Source organism: Typopeltis vanoorti, chromosome 1 (assembly GCF_054136105.1).
Source record: "Typopeltis vanoorti isolate ZY-2024b chromosome 1, IOZ_Tvanoo_1.0, whole genome shotgun sequence".
NCBI lineage: Eukaryota > Metazoa > Arthropoda > Arachnida > Uropygi > Thelyphonidae > Typopeltis > Typopeltis vanoorti.
In genome coordinates this window covers 25,634,077-25,651,335 of record NC_143549.1, presented here as the reverse complement: position 1 = coordinate 25,651,335, position 17,259 = coordinate 25,634,077, and the positions used below count along the sequence as shown (strand labels likewise).

Here is a 17,259-nt window from a genome sequence, read left to right as displayed (position 1 = left end):
AGTATTATAATATACAGAATATCTTCATTCACAATTTAAACAGCCTCTTTTCTCACATTGACTTCTTTGCTATACCACTTATCACAACTCAGAATTCTGGAGTGTGCATCTTCATTTATTATTTCACTCATTTCTGTATTTCTCTTCATTCTCTACAACACTCCCATCTTCATGTATTTTACAAAGATTCTCTTTCTCTCTTTATCACCCCACCTCACTTTGACAAGCATACTGTATGTGAACAAATGTCTGAAATGAAACTAGCAATAAAGAATTTGTTTTTTTAATTAGTTCTTGTTTTTGCTCTGATCTTTCAGATATAAAACGTAAGTATATGCCTTCTTTAGAGGAACCATCTTCACCTAAAGAAGAGGAAGTTAGCGACCATACTGGATTATTATCTTTGTTAGTTGTATGCATTATTAAGGGTTTCTCTATTAAAACAGCAAGATACTGGAAATAAATGCATATGTTAGAATGGTTTTGTTCAGATTAAATAAATCATCTACATGTTTTGCTATCAATTATCTGGATAAATAATTAGAAAAGAGATAAAATATCATGTATTTAAAGATTTTGTTATGGTTGTTTACCATACCTACATGGTATTTATTACCCACTAAAAAATACAACTGTCTTCATCTTAAGAGCAAAAGTGATAACAAGAATAATGAGCGTGCCTATCTTTATGATGAACTTATTCTTAATGGTTATTTGAAGTTTCTTTATAGATGTTGTTATACAGAGAAATCCTGACATTCTGTCACTGACCTCAGATGTTTCCGTGCCATACTCTTGTAGGGCTTTGATATATAAGGTTGGTAATACAAGATTTAGACATCAAAATTTCCTTTTGCCACTTAACCGAAGTTGAAGTGTTTAGACAGCGGTAATTACATGGATATAAAGATGATACTTTTGATATAATATATCTATGGTTATTTGGTTTGTTTAACAAGTTCAGGGAGCACTTCAAAGGCCTTTATTATTTCAGAAGATTGAAATATCTAAAATTTATTGCTCCTGTTTTAAATTTTACATAAGTCAGACTGGGAGATGTTAGGAAACTTGGTAAGGTGACTTCTTTCTCCATTTGTGATGTTACCGCAAATGAAGAATAAGTCAGTCCTTACTGCTTGAGTCATTGACTTCCAGCCTAACTTGAAAATAACCTTCTGTCTCATCTTGAATTCAGTGAGGTTGTTCACCTGCATGGTAGTCTAAGAAGAAACTACATGTACATTATGCATGAATTTGGAAGTAACTCATTCATTATTACACTCCATTAGTTCTTTTATATACCACACTCACCTCTGAGCTATTCAAAACAGCAAACTGTATGTAAGAATTGAAAAGTTTTAAGATAGAACTGTGTTCAGCTTTTCTTAAAAACCTGACTATAAGTCTTAAGATAATTTCTTGCACCTTTTTACTGATAATTTGGATAATTGATATGAAACATATCGATGTTCTGTTTAATCTGAATAAAAGTATTCCGATGAGAATATTCTTGGTATCTTACTTTTATTGACCTATCCTAATGAGAATTTCCTTCTTGAATCTCCCATTGTGTATTCTTATTAGAATGGGTATTTTTTAGTGATTTTTAAAAATTTTTTAGCAAAAATTAATTACGATTCATGCTCAAATAATTAGTAAAGGCATTAATGTCATATTTAAATCATTAGTAAAGGCATTAATATATCTACATATTTTTTATTATGTGTAGGTTTTTTTAAAAAAAACCTACACATAATAAAAATTATGGTTCTGATTTTTGCAGCTCCATCAAATATAAAAACAGAAGCTGTTTCTCCAGAAGAGAAAGCACCGACTTCAGAAAAAAAAAAGAAAAAATGTAGAACTAAGGATGAATTATTATCATCAACAGTTGGTATGTAATAATTTTTCATGTTCCTATAAATGTAATCATTTTTCATGTTCCTATAAATGTAATAATTTTTCATGTTTCTATAAACTTTCCTTCCTTTCTTTTTATACATACAGATGACTTTCCCCAAAAAAACTTGTAAACATGGGCCACAACTTGAAAGGGAAGGTGGAAAATATGTTAATTACTATGATAATTGCATTTTCATAAAAATAGTGCAGTTTGTTCAGCACAAAGTTCTGGACAAACTTTGAATATGAGATTTACATTATTAGCCATTGGAAAGTTGTGTATTTTTATAATTTCAAATGTGTATTGTTAAAATTATGGAAAGATGCAGTTTGTTCTACTGAAACAGTAAAGTTAAATGAAAAGAAAATGCATGGCTCAGATTGGTAGAAAGATCTTAGACCATGAATATCAATAATTGAGGCATCTAATTGCACTGATGTTTTTCTAATTTTTATTTTTATTTTTAAGAGAGACCTCCAGGGAGTCAGAGACTCATCGAGGGAAGCTGCTACACACACACACCAGCTGTCATACTTATTCTTGAATTCGTTCAAAATGCTTGCACTCACAACATTCAATGACAATCCATTCCAATCATGCACCACCCTCTGAGAGAAAAATCTAGCCATCACCCTCCTTTTTAGTGGCATTCATTCTCAGCTTCCAAGGATGTCCTCTTCTCCTTTCTCCACCCTCCATAAATTGAAAATTTTCATCAACTGAAGTCCTATATGACCCCAGAAGTTTGTAAGTCTCAATCGTACTACTCCTCTTTCTCCTGTTTGCTAGTGTCTGCAGTCTACACAAAATTTTAATCAGTATTCCACAATGCTGATATCATTTTTAACACTCCTTTGTACTCTCTCCAATATAACAGAATCACAACAGAGACCAGACCTATGTATAGTAGTCCAAGTGAGGTCTTATCAAGGCCTTGTAAAGAGGCAAAATGACATCCTTATCCTTATTTTTACATGTGAACTGTCATTTCAGCATTGCAATTATCTTTTGTGTTGTATTTGCAATCTTTGCTACATGGCTCCTGAAACTCCAAGATCCCTAGCATCATCAGTTTCTTCTAGCATAATCCCACAAATATAAATCGACATTGGATATCTAATCATGCCAAAGTGAATGACTACATTTACTGACATTGAACTGACACCCATTTTCCCATGCCCACAATTTTAGCCTATTCAAATCATTCTGTAAGTACTACATATTAGCAGCATTCTTGATTATCTTACCTATCTTTGCATCATCAGCAAATAGCTGTATGTTGCTTGCCATATCCTTCCCAACCATTATGTACAGATTGAATAACAGTGGACCAAGCACTGAACCTTGTAGTACACCACTTGTTACCCTAAATCTTACGGACTCACATCCCTTGTATACCACTTCTTGATATCTGTCAGTCAGCCATCTTATCCCCACTAATATTCTATAGCCTAAACCCATATTCTCCAATTTATTCAACAGTCTACTATGCTGTATTCTGTCAAAAGCCTTAGCAAAATCCAAAAGTATCATGGTATATATCCATTCCCCTTGTCTAGTTCAATGATAACATTGTTATAGAATGTGAGCAAGTTGCTAAAACATGACCTTCCCTTAGTAAACCCATGTTGTTCATTGCAAAGTAGAGATTCACTATCAACCCATTTCTGAATGCGAGCCCTAACCAATTTTTCCAAAATATTCACCACCACTCCTGAGATATTAATTGGTCGATAGTTAGATACATCACTCTTTGCACCACCCTTGTGCAATGGAATTGCCATACATTCCTTCCATTCCTGCAGATCTTCCCTATTCTAAGACTCATATTAAACAGCCTCATCAAAGGAATAGTCAGTTTAGCTGAACACTCTTTTAGCACATGTGCTGATATCCCACCAGTCCCTATTGCTGAATTCTTATTTAATTTGTGCAACAGCTCTAATACTTTGTCCCCATACACCTGCATTGCTTTGTCCAGTGAAGAGGTAGCAGTGAGCTACCTTTTCAGTGTTGCGTACACAAGGTTGATAGCTTTTAACGAAATGGGCACTCATTAACTGAACAACCTCTTCTGTAACCCCCTCACCATCTGGATTCAGAAGAGTTCTTTCTTTTACTTGCAGCATGTCTATAGAATTCTTGTGGGTTGTCTTTAGCACACAGAGCCAGTTTCTTTTCATACTCAGACTTTGATTTCCTTGCAACAGTTGTGACTATTCTAGCCTGCTGCTTATAACATTCATAACGGACATCATCCTTATGCAGAGTATTCCTTCCACATCATCCTTTTCTTATGAAAATCTCTTACTTAATAAGATTACACATCCATTTGACTCCTATCCTATTTATTCTTCAAACTCTTGGGACACATTCTGATATCGCATCATTTAAGTATTGTTTAAATGCTTCTCATGTACTGTCGATATTCTTTCCATCCAGCAACTGATCCCATTCCACTGAACTTAGTATACTCCTCAGTTGGTCATAATTTCCTGCTTTGTAATTCAACATGTAACCTTTTTTGAATGGAACATTCATAAACTCAGTCACTTCCCAAGTGAGTACCACATGATCTCTGTCACCAACCGGAGTCAAATAGTTACGTTTTTAACTGAAACATCCTATGACACTAAATCAAATCTAACACTCTTTGACCCCAAGTTCCTTCTATCACATGCTGCTTGAGAAAGTTCTTCTGCAATAGCTCAATAAATGCATTTTCATTCTTCTCATGAGATTCTACTGCTACCCAATCAATATTTGGATAATTAAAGTATCCCATTATGATTACTCTTTTTGCACTCATCTTTTCTATTTTGTGATGCATTTCTTCATCGCTAGCAACCAATCCACCAAGTCTGTAACATCACCCCACTATATAATTGATCTTGTTAGATTCAAGATAGTTATTCAAATATTTATGCTTTGTTACAGATTATTCACATTATTCACTTCCATTGAAAAAGCATTAATATATTAAATATAAGAAACAATTTTCTTCTAGACAAAATAGTGGATAAAAGGATTTGGGGACATTGCATTGCAAATGTGTAGTTGTGATTTATTGTTAATTTAAAAGAATATTGTTTTCTCTGAAATAACACAAATGATTTTTTTTCAAGATTGACTGCATATACTTGGATGCAAGTTATTAAAAGCGATGTTTAGGTGTTTGATTTTAATCATTTTTTTCTTTTGGCATTTGCAGATGTATCAAAAATAAAACAAGAGCACATTCCTTTTACAGAAGGAGAAGAACAGGAAACATCTTCATCTCAAAAAAAGAAAAAGAAAAAGAAAGATAATAATGAACTGCAGTCTTCATTAATCGGTCTGTGCCCAAAATTTTGGCTGTGATGTTGTCCATAAATTATATAATTAATATAATTGTATTAAATAATTGTAGTATTTATTAGTTCTTTAAAAATGACAATAAGCATTAATGAGTTTGTATCCTACTACATTTGAGATTTAATATTTACCGAGAGAAAAATAATACAGATGGCTAATCATTCGGTGGCTAATTATGCAGGAAATTAACCCAGATGTGTGTGTGTGTGTGTGTGTGTGGTTGGGGTTAGAATCTAGCAGTAAATATCCTTAGAAATGTAGCATTCATTTCTTGAATGCTACATGAATATACAAAAGATGCATCAAATTTTCATGGTATGTAATCAGTACATGCTAGTTTTACACTAGCATTTCTCATGTACTTTTGAAGTTTTTAATAATAGAGGACAGTTAAGTTGGTAAAGGGAATAGTTAAAATAATACTGCTGGATTTTATAGAATATCACACAGCATACCCAAGTTGGAACAAATGGGGATGATTATTAAACTGATGATATGGAAATGTGGATGGCTAATGGGTAGATAGATACCAAGGTGTAGTATATAAAGAAACTAAGCTGAAATTAGGAGAAGACAAGCAACTACTGCTGTTTAATTTGTGCATCAGATAGGAAATTATTTTTATGTGACACCTCTAGGGAGTCCAAAGACTCATCGAGGGAGGGCACATACTCTACAACTGTCTCCATCCAATTCTCCAACTACAATAATCATCTATACCAACCCCATCTACTGCCCACCACAACCACTAGTATTTTCACATACAATCACAAATATCCATGCCCATTGCAGGATTTGAACCCGCAGCCTTTTGGCTGGAGAGCGAATATGCTAACCACTCAGCCAACTAGGTCAGCATTATCTGAAGAGAAATATATTATTGTTAGCTAATGATTTGGATAGTGTAATAGTTAAGCAATGCAGAGAACCTGAAACATGATTTAAATAGACTGATAATATGAATATAAGATAATTGGCTCTTGTTTAATGTGGAAAAGTGTGAAATTAATGCATTTTGGAATGAAAAGATTATAAGCTACATTGACAAAATTGTACTCCACAAAAGTGATGAAGTTAGGGATTTAGGATAGTGTAATAGTTAAGCAATGCAGTTCAAAGGACATGTTGAAATGTGTTCATGGTGGCAAATAGAATTACTTGGTTCACAGCTAAAGAAGTTATCATTTCCCTTAAGTGTGGTCACATCTCTGAATTACTGGGCACAGATCTGGTCACATGAGTTTCTTGTGGAATGAGAAAGTGAACAAAAGAATCCAGAGTCAGGTGACTAAGATGGTGGACGGTCTTGTGGAATGTTGGATATGATGATAGATTGAGAATTTGTGGATTATAGAAGCTGGTTAATAGGTGGAAAACATGTGTTGCTATAATAGCAGCATTTAAGTTTCTAAAAGTTTTTTGATTAATATAGAAAATTTTTCAACACTTGGCTACTGGGCAGAAAATGAATCTTCCATAGAAATCAAGTAAGAGTGTGGTTAGTTAATGCCTCAGGACTAGCTTGGTCTGCTAGCATTTTGAATGTTTTGTTCATGAATGTATTCAAGGAGAAGTGTAGATTTCCTACTGCAGTATCTTTTGACTCCATTCGCTGTAGTCATAATAATATATAATAAAGTAAATCTCTATATCATCTTGTGTTCCTCATATGAACTTTCAACTCAAATCCATAAATGGGAATAAAATGAACAAGTTTGAAATAAGAATAAAACTTTAGAGACCTAGTAGCAAGCCACAACAAAACATTGATTAATTCATTTGAAGAGTCTTGTCTGCCAGGATAGAAAAAACAGAATTTCAGGATACTCAAATTCTGGGACTGCATTATAGGAATTACAATATTGTACCATAAGTTCTTGGCCAGTATAGTTAATATATGTCTGTTCGTTTTTAATTAAATTAAATTTTAAAAAAAATAAAAATAGCCAAACAGAAGTTGAATAGACTTTGAGAAGAATATGAAAGGTAAATATCTTAGAAATGTTAGAAATGTATGTAAATATCTTAGAAAAGCTTAGAAATGTAGGAAACAGTAATGTAAAAGAAATCAGATGATAAAGATAACATTAAAGCCGAAGATAAGGTTATCATAATGACTTGAGTAATCACTTTGAAAAATCATTAAATTAGATAAGCAGTGTGAAACACTAGCAGAAAATATCTTACAGAATGTAGTGATGAGAACATATTGGCATTGGACTGGTTTTAACTTATGAATCTGAAAGTTCGATTTGAAATAAAGTGGTGTTAATTGAAGAAGAGGAACTACAGCTGCGACAGTTCTGAGAAAAATTTAGGGAGCATGTTCATAACATTAGCATTGAAGACTTCTTATGGTGCTATCTTCTATTGAAGGTCAGCGACCATCTTGGTGAAGAAACTACGTTCTTGCATTAATCTGAAAAGTTGTATGCTGCTCTTTCCTGTCCACGCCTTGATGTTGTCAAACCAAGATATTATTTTTCTTCCTCTAGCTCCTTTGCCATCAATTCTTCCTACCAAAATAGTTTGTAGAAGTTGATATTTGCCATTTCTCATGATGTGGCCAAGATATGATGTTTTTCGTTTCTTGATTGTTTGTATGAGATCTTTGGCTTTGTCAATGGATTTTAATGTCTTCATTGGTATTTTTTCTGTCTATGATATCTTTAGCATTCTTCTATATAACCACATCTCAAAGATTTCAATTTTCTTTATGGTTGTTGCCTTCAATGTCCATGTTTCAACTTCATAGAGCAGAATGGACCAGACGTAGCATTTCAACATTCGGCATCTGACGACTTCTATGTTTAAGTCTTTATTGCAAAATAATGTTCTCATTTTCATGAAGGACTGCCGCACAACTTCAGTCTTTGTCTTTATATCTATTTCAGGATCCCACCTTTCATTAGGCTAGCAACCAAGATATTTATACCTTGACACTTGATTGAAATTTTTCCCATTGAGTGTCAGTTTTATTGATGAGGTTGGATGTTTGCTGATGACCATGTATTTTGTCTTGTCGATGTTTATATTTATTCCCATTCTTTGGCTTTCTATGTATACTCTGTCGATGAGTTTTTGAAGATCAGTGATGTTATCTGTAATTAGCACAGTGTCATCTACATATCATAGATTGTTAACAATCTTTCCATTTATTGTGATTCCCTCTGGACATTCTTCCAATGCATTTTTAAAGATTACCTCTGAGTATAGTTAAACAAGAGTGGTTTGTTTAACATATGCTTTTTCGAAATCTATGAAACACAAAAAGACAGATTTCTGTTTTTCTATGCATTTTTGTATCTATATTTGGGCACAGAAAAGGGCCTCTTCAGTACCAAAACCATTCTGAAAGCCAAACTGCGTTTCACTCAGAGTTTCTTCACTTTTTCTATAGATACGATTCTGAATTACTTTCAGAAATATTTTTAATGTTTGACTCATTAGACTAATAAGGTGAAGTCGCCACAGGAATTTGGTTTGGGTTTCTTTGGGATAGTAATGAATGTAGATTTGAGCCATTCTGGTGGAAATTTGCCACTTCGTATATTTTATTGAATAATTTTTCAAGAAGCTTAATGTTATCTGGTTCTATTAATTTTAAAAATTCTGTTTGCACACCCTCTGGTCCACTGGCTTTTCCTGTTTTACCTGATCTTATAGCATTCTGTATTTCACATTTCAGAATTGCTGGTCCTTGAATGTTTTCTTTTATATTTATAGGCTTCTGTCTAGTATCATTGAAGAGTTCTGTTATTACGTATTTTATCCAAATCTGTGCTTTATTCTCTTCTTCTAGAACTATTTTTCCACTTTTTTCTCTTAGAGACTTTGCTTTTTTCTAAGTTTTCTGGAAATTTCGTTGATTTTCTTATACAGATCGAAATGGTCATGTTTCTTTTGAAGCAGTTCAATCTCAGTACATAAATTTTTCATCCAATTTTCCTTTGCTTTTATTTTTTTCTTGATGATATTATGTGTTTCTGTATATTTACCTAGATCTTTGTTTTTGCACATTCTTCTTGTATCAGTAAGAGAAAGAATCTCATTTGTCATCCATTCCTGTTGTTTTACATTATTCACATAACCTACTTCTTCAATACTTGTTGTTACTGTTGTTGGTGGTGGCGGAGGTGGGCGGTAGATGGCGTTGATGGAGACGATTCGTAGTAGAGGTTCGTTGTAGTGGTTGAGATAGTTGTAGGTGTCCTCCCGCGATGAGTCTTCGGACTCCTTGGAGGTGTCAGGAATAATAACAATAATAATACTTGTTGTTACATCTGTTTCATTTTCTTCTATGTTAATCCATTGTAATTGCAGGTTAAGCTGTGTCTGGGCTCTTTTATTTGTCTTCGGCTCTTTTATTGATGTAGTTTATCTATATCAATTTTCTTTTTCTTTTCTCAGGTGGTCTCAATCTGTCCACAATTTTCTGGGTCTTTCTTCATGGTTTGAACTGCTGTTTTCATAATCTTTCATCTCCCATTAAATGTGACCATACCATTTCAGATCAGCTGTGTTAATAATGTTAGTAATATCAAGGTCTTTTCTGATGTCTTCATTTTTAATATAATTCTTACATTAACCAATTGTTCACTCCTAATTTTCTTCACAGCTCTTATGTATGTAGTCTGTAACAAACTGTTTTATTGTTTTATTTAATGATTATTAGACACACATAAGAAGTCAGATAAGAAACGGATATCTGCTTTTGAGATGTGGTGTTACAGAAGGCTGTTGAAGATATCATATACTGAAAGGCGTACAAATGAATGGGTGTTAGAAAAGATCAGCAGAACTTTAAGGCTTCTTAAGAATATTGACAGAAGAAAGTTAAAATATTTTGGATGCATAGAAAGGATGAAAGGGGGCCTTCTCAGAACAGTAATAGAAGGTAAAGTTCCTGGAAAAAGAGGCAGGGGTAGGCAATCAATGAGATGGATGGATGGCGTGTGTGGAGTGACTGATCTTCAGAGAGTTGAGGCTGCCAGAAAAGCAAACAACAGGACTACATGGTGAGGCCTGGTGTGGCACATCATCGAGCATTGGAGTGACCATACGGCATCTGTAGATGCCCAGTGAAGTGAAGAAGAAGAAGATACACATATGCACAAGAATAAAGAATTGCCGCAAATATTTCAGCCAGAAATTAATGAGTCATCATCATCAGTGCATCACTATAATCATAAGGTGAAGCTAAGAACAAAGAACGTTAATCCTATTTACAGAGCTAATCCATGTGTTGCAGTGCCTCATTTCAGGTGGGTACAAAATGAAACAAGATTGTGATTAAAACTGAAATTAATATAATTTTGAAAAACAATAAAATAAAATTTAAAATGATTGAATGACACAGCAGTATATATTAAAAAAAAAAGGGTGGGATGGAGAAGGAAAGCATGCTATTGTTTGTTTGTTATTTATGAGGTTAAGACCCCAAATCATGGCAATGGATAGATAGTCATTCTGATTTAAGTTTGGGCAGTGTAGAAGTGCTACATCACTTTATGAATAACTACTCAAACTTAAACCAGCACTGATGTAAATGGCTAGTATTAGAACAGAGGATATTGCTGTCAGTGGCTACTCCATGCTGAGCAGACCAGATTTTTCAAGTTTATTATTGTTAATACAATTGTTTTTTTTTTTCCAACCAGGAAGGGTTGGAGAGATGGGGCTGTTTATCTTTCATGGATGGTAACCAGGAGGAGATTTTGTTTATGGGGAAGAATGTAGGGACTAAACTTTGCAATTGTCTCTGAGATGACTTGACTGTGATGTATAGACTAGAGACTCACCATACATGTTTTTGGGGTTCTTAGGGTTAGGCTTGTAAGTGTTCAAGATGTGCATAAACTTCCTTGAGGTAAAGCCATTCTACAGCATGATGAATTAGATAGTGTTCAGTTCTTGTTGGAGATCCTTAGAATTGGAGCAGATGACGTGCTCTATTGAGCAAAGATTTGAAGTTGTCTATTGAGAAGGATAATAGATAGACTTCATTTATTGCCACATACAACAATAGATTGTTGTATGTGGCAGCTGTGTAAGTAGGTTTATATAGTGAACAGATGTAAGTATTCCAGATTAGGAACAGGTAAGGAAAATCTCTGGAGAGCTGATCTTTTTTTTTTTTTTTTTTTTTTCCCATAGCAAAGTTGATGCATGGGTGTAGACTGTTGATTTGGTTAAGAGTCAGTAGAGATGTTTCTGAGTCTGGCCAGATGGCGAACACATCATCCATGTTCTGTACCCAGAAGGAAAGTTGAAGTTGTATGAAGGGAATGGTGAGTCTTTTAAGATGAGTAGAAATTGGCAAGTGCAAGTGATAAAGGGCTTCCCATAGTGGTCCTTTGATCTCTTTGTGGTGTTGGTTCTGCAAATGAAAATAATAGCCTGCATCAAATAGTTCAACTGTGTTTGAAGAGAATCCTCTGATAACAGTTGGAGAGTGTCAGCCAAAGATACACTGCTAAATAAGGATTAGATGTCAAAAACCATGATATCTGTAGGCTGAAGGTTAGGGTTTTTTATTTTTGTCAGGATTTCTGATGAATTTTTCTTAGATTTGTGGCAGGGGGGAGGGATTCTATCAGAATTTAAAATACAGGCCAGAGTGGAATACTTATGTCTAATAATATCACAAGTGCCATTAAAGACTAACTTTTATTTCTAACCTGGTTCTTCACTTCATATGTTGTTAATTATTTAACTAATTTCTCTCTCCTTCCATATAAATTTGTTCATTTATATGGAAAAATCTTCATGACATTAGCCTAACTTATTCTATGATCTATTTTTGTATTCATATATAATATAGCATCTTCACTAAAAATTATCTCATATCAAATGCATTAACCTGTATAGATTAGCATTAAAGCTGATGTTTTTTGTTTGGCAGACTACTCTCGTAGTTTTTTTTAAATTGATTTTAATTTCAAATTTATTACAGCAGTTTTGTGATTGCACTTGAAGTGTATTTATTTATTAGGATAACAATGTTTGCATTGGAGCAAAGAACTAAATATCTCCTATCTGAATATCAGATTTAATGCCTTTAATGCTGTTACAGATTATTAAATAACGTGTATTTAACAGCCCTTTCTTATAGGGTTATATGCTAACCCCACTTAATATCATTATACTTAACACTTAACTGTATGGTGAAAGTGTGGGCCTGGACACCTTATTTGACCTAAATCCAATTTTTCCATTAATAATTTTTCTTAGCCTTTTTTCAAGTTATGCAAGTTTTATTAGTCATGCTTGCAAAAATCTTTCCTTGAGCACTTAGTTAAGAAATTTATCTATAATTTTTTTTTTATGAATTAGTACAACAAGATCATTACTATTTGACTATATTTTTAAAAGAATATATCTTGAAAGAATTACTGGAAGTAGCAAAAGAAAAGAGTGAGAGAGTTATGATAGTGAGTCTATTGCCACGGTATGACAGAATAGAGTTGAGGAGGAGGGCCATAATAGCTAATGACTCGATGCAGAGGTTATGCAGGAGGAGTGGTATGGAGTTTGTGGATGTGTGAAGTGAGTTTGATAGGTGAAAGGACTTAGACAATAAGGATGGTTTGCATCTGAATGGATTTGGTGTTCAGAGACTGGAAAAACTGTTGTTGTTGTTGAATGAAGTGAAAGTGGATGTGCAGAATCAGGGAAACTAGAGCTTTTTTTTTGGGGGGGGGGGGCTATTGAGTGAATATGCAGACATCAGTGAGGCGCTTGGGTGTAAGAATGTGTATAATATGCCTGAGTTAGTACTAATGGTAACAAACCAGAATGGGATAGTTAGTATGAGGCACTAAGATAGGGGTGGGACTAGGGGACTTTTGCACTTTATGTACACTAATGCTTGTTCCTAATGTTCAACATGGTGTTGAACATCAGGAACAAGCAGGCAGAATTTTTGGCCTTGGTTGGCTCATCCCGACCAAAGGTTATTGGCATTAGTGAGACATGGCTAATAGAAGATTATATAGTTAGTGGGATAGAATGCGAAGGGTATAGTGTGTTCAGGAAAGATAGAGAGAAAAGAAATGCAGGAGGAGTGTTATTGATGATAGCCAATGAACTGCAGCCTAAGAGAATAGAAATTCAACTGCAGGACAGTGAAAATAGCATATTTGAGGCTATCTGGTGTGAGATATGAGGCCAGCAGAACAAAATATATAGTTGGGTGCTGCTGTAGACCAGGGGATGGAATAGATGATGGAGATAGTATACATTGGCAAAAAACTCATTGAGTGGAGGATTTCAACTATGGTAACATTGATTGGAAGGAGGAGAGGACACATGGGAGGAAGGAAATGGATTTTATGCAGTTACTAAAGGATAATTACATGTAATAGAATATACTAGGGATTCGAGAGTGCTCAATATAGTAATTGCATCTGTAATGAATATGACCATGTTGCCACCAGTTGGTGAGAGTGATCATATGGTCTTGTAAGTATGACAAGCTTAGACGATTGCTCGGATCAGTGCCATGGCATGTAAAACTGCAAGGGTTATATGTTGAAAGTGTTGTGTCATCCTATCTTGCTGACTGATCCGTTTATGTTGGTTAGTTGAACTTATCCTTACTTCTTTAATTTCCTTTTTTATTTGTCAGATGTTGATTGATACTGATCCAAATATAAAGAAATTTATATTATCCTGCACCACCTTATATTCAGATTAGTCTATATGATATAGAGGAATCAATCATCAACTAACGATTGTAATCTTACTTTTCTACAGGCCGAGGTTAATATTATCTTTTAAGGCTTCTGCAAGGTCCGATAAATTTTTATGAGTGGTACAATGAAAGAAAATCAGGCAAACATCAAATTGAATTTAATAAAACAAAACATTTAATGTAGGGTTATATAACATGTACATCTAAGTATAACTTTCTAAACAAGATAATGCAATTGAACAAATCCAAAATATCTGAGATACAGGTAGGTTTCTCAGATATTCAGTTAGGTTTTAAGATTAAAGCCAAAAGTCTTAGATCTTATTATTCAAGACATAAGTATTTCTATCACAACTAGTCTCTATTGTATGAGACAAATCATAGCATTTACACATTGATTTAGTTCTAGTGCTTAGATTAGATACAATGCATTAGGTATCAAACATTCAACTCTCAGTTCTCTATATTCTGCCAATTAATAGAAAATAGTTTTCACAGTTCAAAGTTCCAGAATTCACAATAAATATTTTTATAGTTGGCTTCTCTAATTCACCTCTAGTCTATAAACACTTAATTGAATTACAAGGCAAATATCAATTCAAGGGGGAAATACTTTAGTGCTTCATTCCTTCGACTATTTATAGTTAAACACCTCAGCTAGGGTATAGGTATATTAGGTGGAATTAACTTTCATTTGCTTCACACTGGATGTAAAAAGGATAAGTCTTACTGGATTACAACTTCTGCACATTGAATTCACTTAGGCACATTTTCAAAATTCCATGTTAACTAATTACCTTAAGGTACTTTACTCACAATTCAAAGAAATCTTCACTATGTTAATTGAAATATTAAACACAGAGCTACATAAGTCTTGATACATTAGATTTACATCGTGTACTAATTCCTTATTGTCCACTATGTATTGTTAAACTGTGAATAAAATTATGTATATTTTGTTCTTCATTCACATTTAACATAACCTATCATGTATTAAGCATGACTTGTTTAAAAATTATTTGTTAATCCCTTGCTTAAGAATTATTTTTCATGTATTATTCCTGAATTTCATCAGCTATTATTTGATTAAATAATTTTAATGTATATTTTACTATTGGAAGGACCCAGTGATAAATATCATTTATCTTATTTACTTTATTCCTTCAATAATATTATGAGAAATTATATGTATATAAATTAATATACCTTATATATATACTGTAACATATATTTTATTATTATTAATTGTAAATGAAATGAAAGAGAAAATTAAGTAACTGTAATATTTTTATTAATGTTTTTCATTACTCAATGTAAAAGTATAGCCTTATGTAACATTAACGCGAATGTTTACGTTTTGTTCATTGCCATGGAGAGAGAAATAAAATGGAACGCGCGTGGGTAGACCGTGAGCTTCGGTAACGAGGAGAGAAGAAAAATATATGCGTAGTAATATGAGAGAAAAAGAGAAGAGTTTTTTGAAGGGAAAGAAGGAAGGATATAAGCAAGGGGGTGAAAGTAAATAAAAAGGACTGAAGGGCAGGAATTCAAGAGAGTAGTATTTAAAAGTGTGCTATGACGAAGTGAAAACTTATAGATAGCTGAAAGTAAAGTCAGCAGTGGCATTAATAGGAATTTGGTGCCGTATTTGGATAATTAAAGGACTGGAAGGTTAATGAAGGATTCAGAATAGATCCAGTCAACTTAGAATTACTACTTATTTCTGTATTGCTTTTAGGAAGAATTGTACGGTGCTTAATTTGTAGCTTAACAAGGATATCAATCTGCCCTATAGTTGCCGTCGAGAATTGTGAAGTGCGACAAATAATAATCTAGTTATGACCTTGAAGAATTCCTTTTAAATGTGTTCCATAGGTGTAATAAATATAATTTGAAGATGTGCTGAAGATTAATTCCGGTAAGGACAGTCATATTTTATTTGTTTCTGTGTATGAAGACTTGAGTGATAGTTCCATTTTGCTCATTCTAACATTTACTGTGGCATATCGCCGAAGTTAGAAGTTAAAAATAATTTGCCTTGAAATAATATCTGCCGTGTTTAATGATATGATAAGTGCCAGCTGAGAGTTAAGTGTGGAGTATAACTGAGAAATATGAGCAAACTAATTAAACAAGAAATTCTGTTGTATTAATCTGAGTAAGGAATCTTGTAATTGAGAAAACTGTGAAACTTGTATGTGAAGATTTTGAAGACTGAATTAATATGAGTGATTTAACCCGATGTATTAACTTAATTGTAATGTCTTATTTTAGAAGTGGAATTCATGTATTTGTCATATAACCTTATATTAAATGTTTTGTTTTATTAATTTCAATACTGTGTTTGCCTGATTCTTTTTTATTGCACCGTTCATAAATAATTCGAATCAAGCGGGAGCCTCAAGTGAAAAATATTAAATTTGGCCTGAATGAGTAAGAAGACTGCTAATTTAATTGAAAATTGATTCTACTATTTTATATAGACTAATCTAAATATAGGGTGGCGCAGTATAAATATAAATTTTCCTACATTTGGATTAGTGATCAATTAGCAATTAATAGATTTTATTAATAAGAGTACGTTACAACAAAATGGCAGATTCGAAACTAGGATGTACGTTCCAACAGTATTGACTACAGCTCTGTAGCTTTCTTCCCTCTAATCATTAGGAATGTATCGTAATATCAGAATTCCATAGAGGTAGTTTTTAATGCCTATTTATTCCCGGTCCTTTCCTTGTCGATTTTTCTGTATATCTCAACTCATCTTGGTTACACATGACCAGTCTCTTCGCTGTCCCAATCCCCCCCCCCTGTGTTTACTTTGGTTTTCCAATTAACTGCGTTTATTCTTCCCACCAAAATCTGGTTCTAGCCAGTTCAGCTTACATCTACAGGCTTCTCTCCATATCATAGCCGTTCACGTTCTAAGCATGCGCTAACTCAAAACAACTCCGTTTCTCCTTTACTAGCCAATCAAATTCAATCAGAAGAATTGCATAAAATCATATCAGCAGAATTCCACATATTTACACTCTCGGAATGAGGGAACAGATGGTTATATGGGAACTGAGGTGAATAGCATATTACAGAACCTTAATGTGAATACATCTGTGGGATTGGATGGTATACCAACTCAAGTCTTACATGAAGAGGCAAAGGAATTGTCAGTGCTCTTGACCATATTGTTTAATCTATCTCAGCTCTGGGTTAGTCCCAAGGAGGTGGAAAGAGGGGGAAATAGTTCCATTGCATAAAGGAGGCTCCAAGACTGCTGTCAAATTACTGACTGGTCAGCATATCAGGA

General features: G+C 33.7%; 1 protein-coding gene across 1 annotated transcript in view; it reads left to right on the top strand.

Moving 5' to 3' along the window:
• Positions 1–17,259, top strand: part of LOC150109849 (uncharacterized) — a 232,146-nt gene that overhangs the window by 200,982 nt on the left and 13,905 nt on the right. Inside the window, exons 15-16 of the mRNA XM_090396316.1 lie at positions 1,784–1,894; positions 5,115–5,237. Of these exons, the coding sequence (XP_090252442.1) occupies positions 1,784–1,894; positions 5,115–5,237 (234 nt within the window). The remainder of the gene's footprint in view (positions 1–1,783; positions 1,895–5,114; positions 5,238–17,259) is intronic.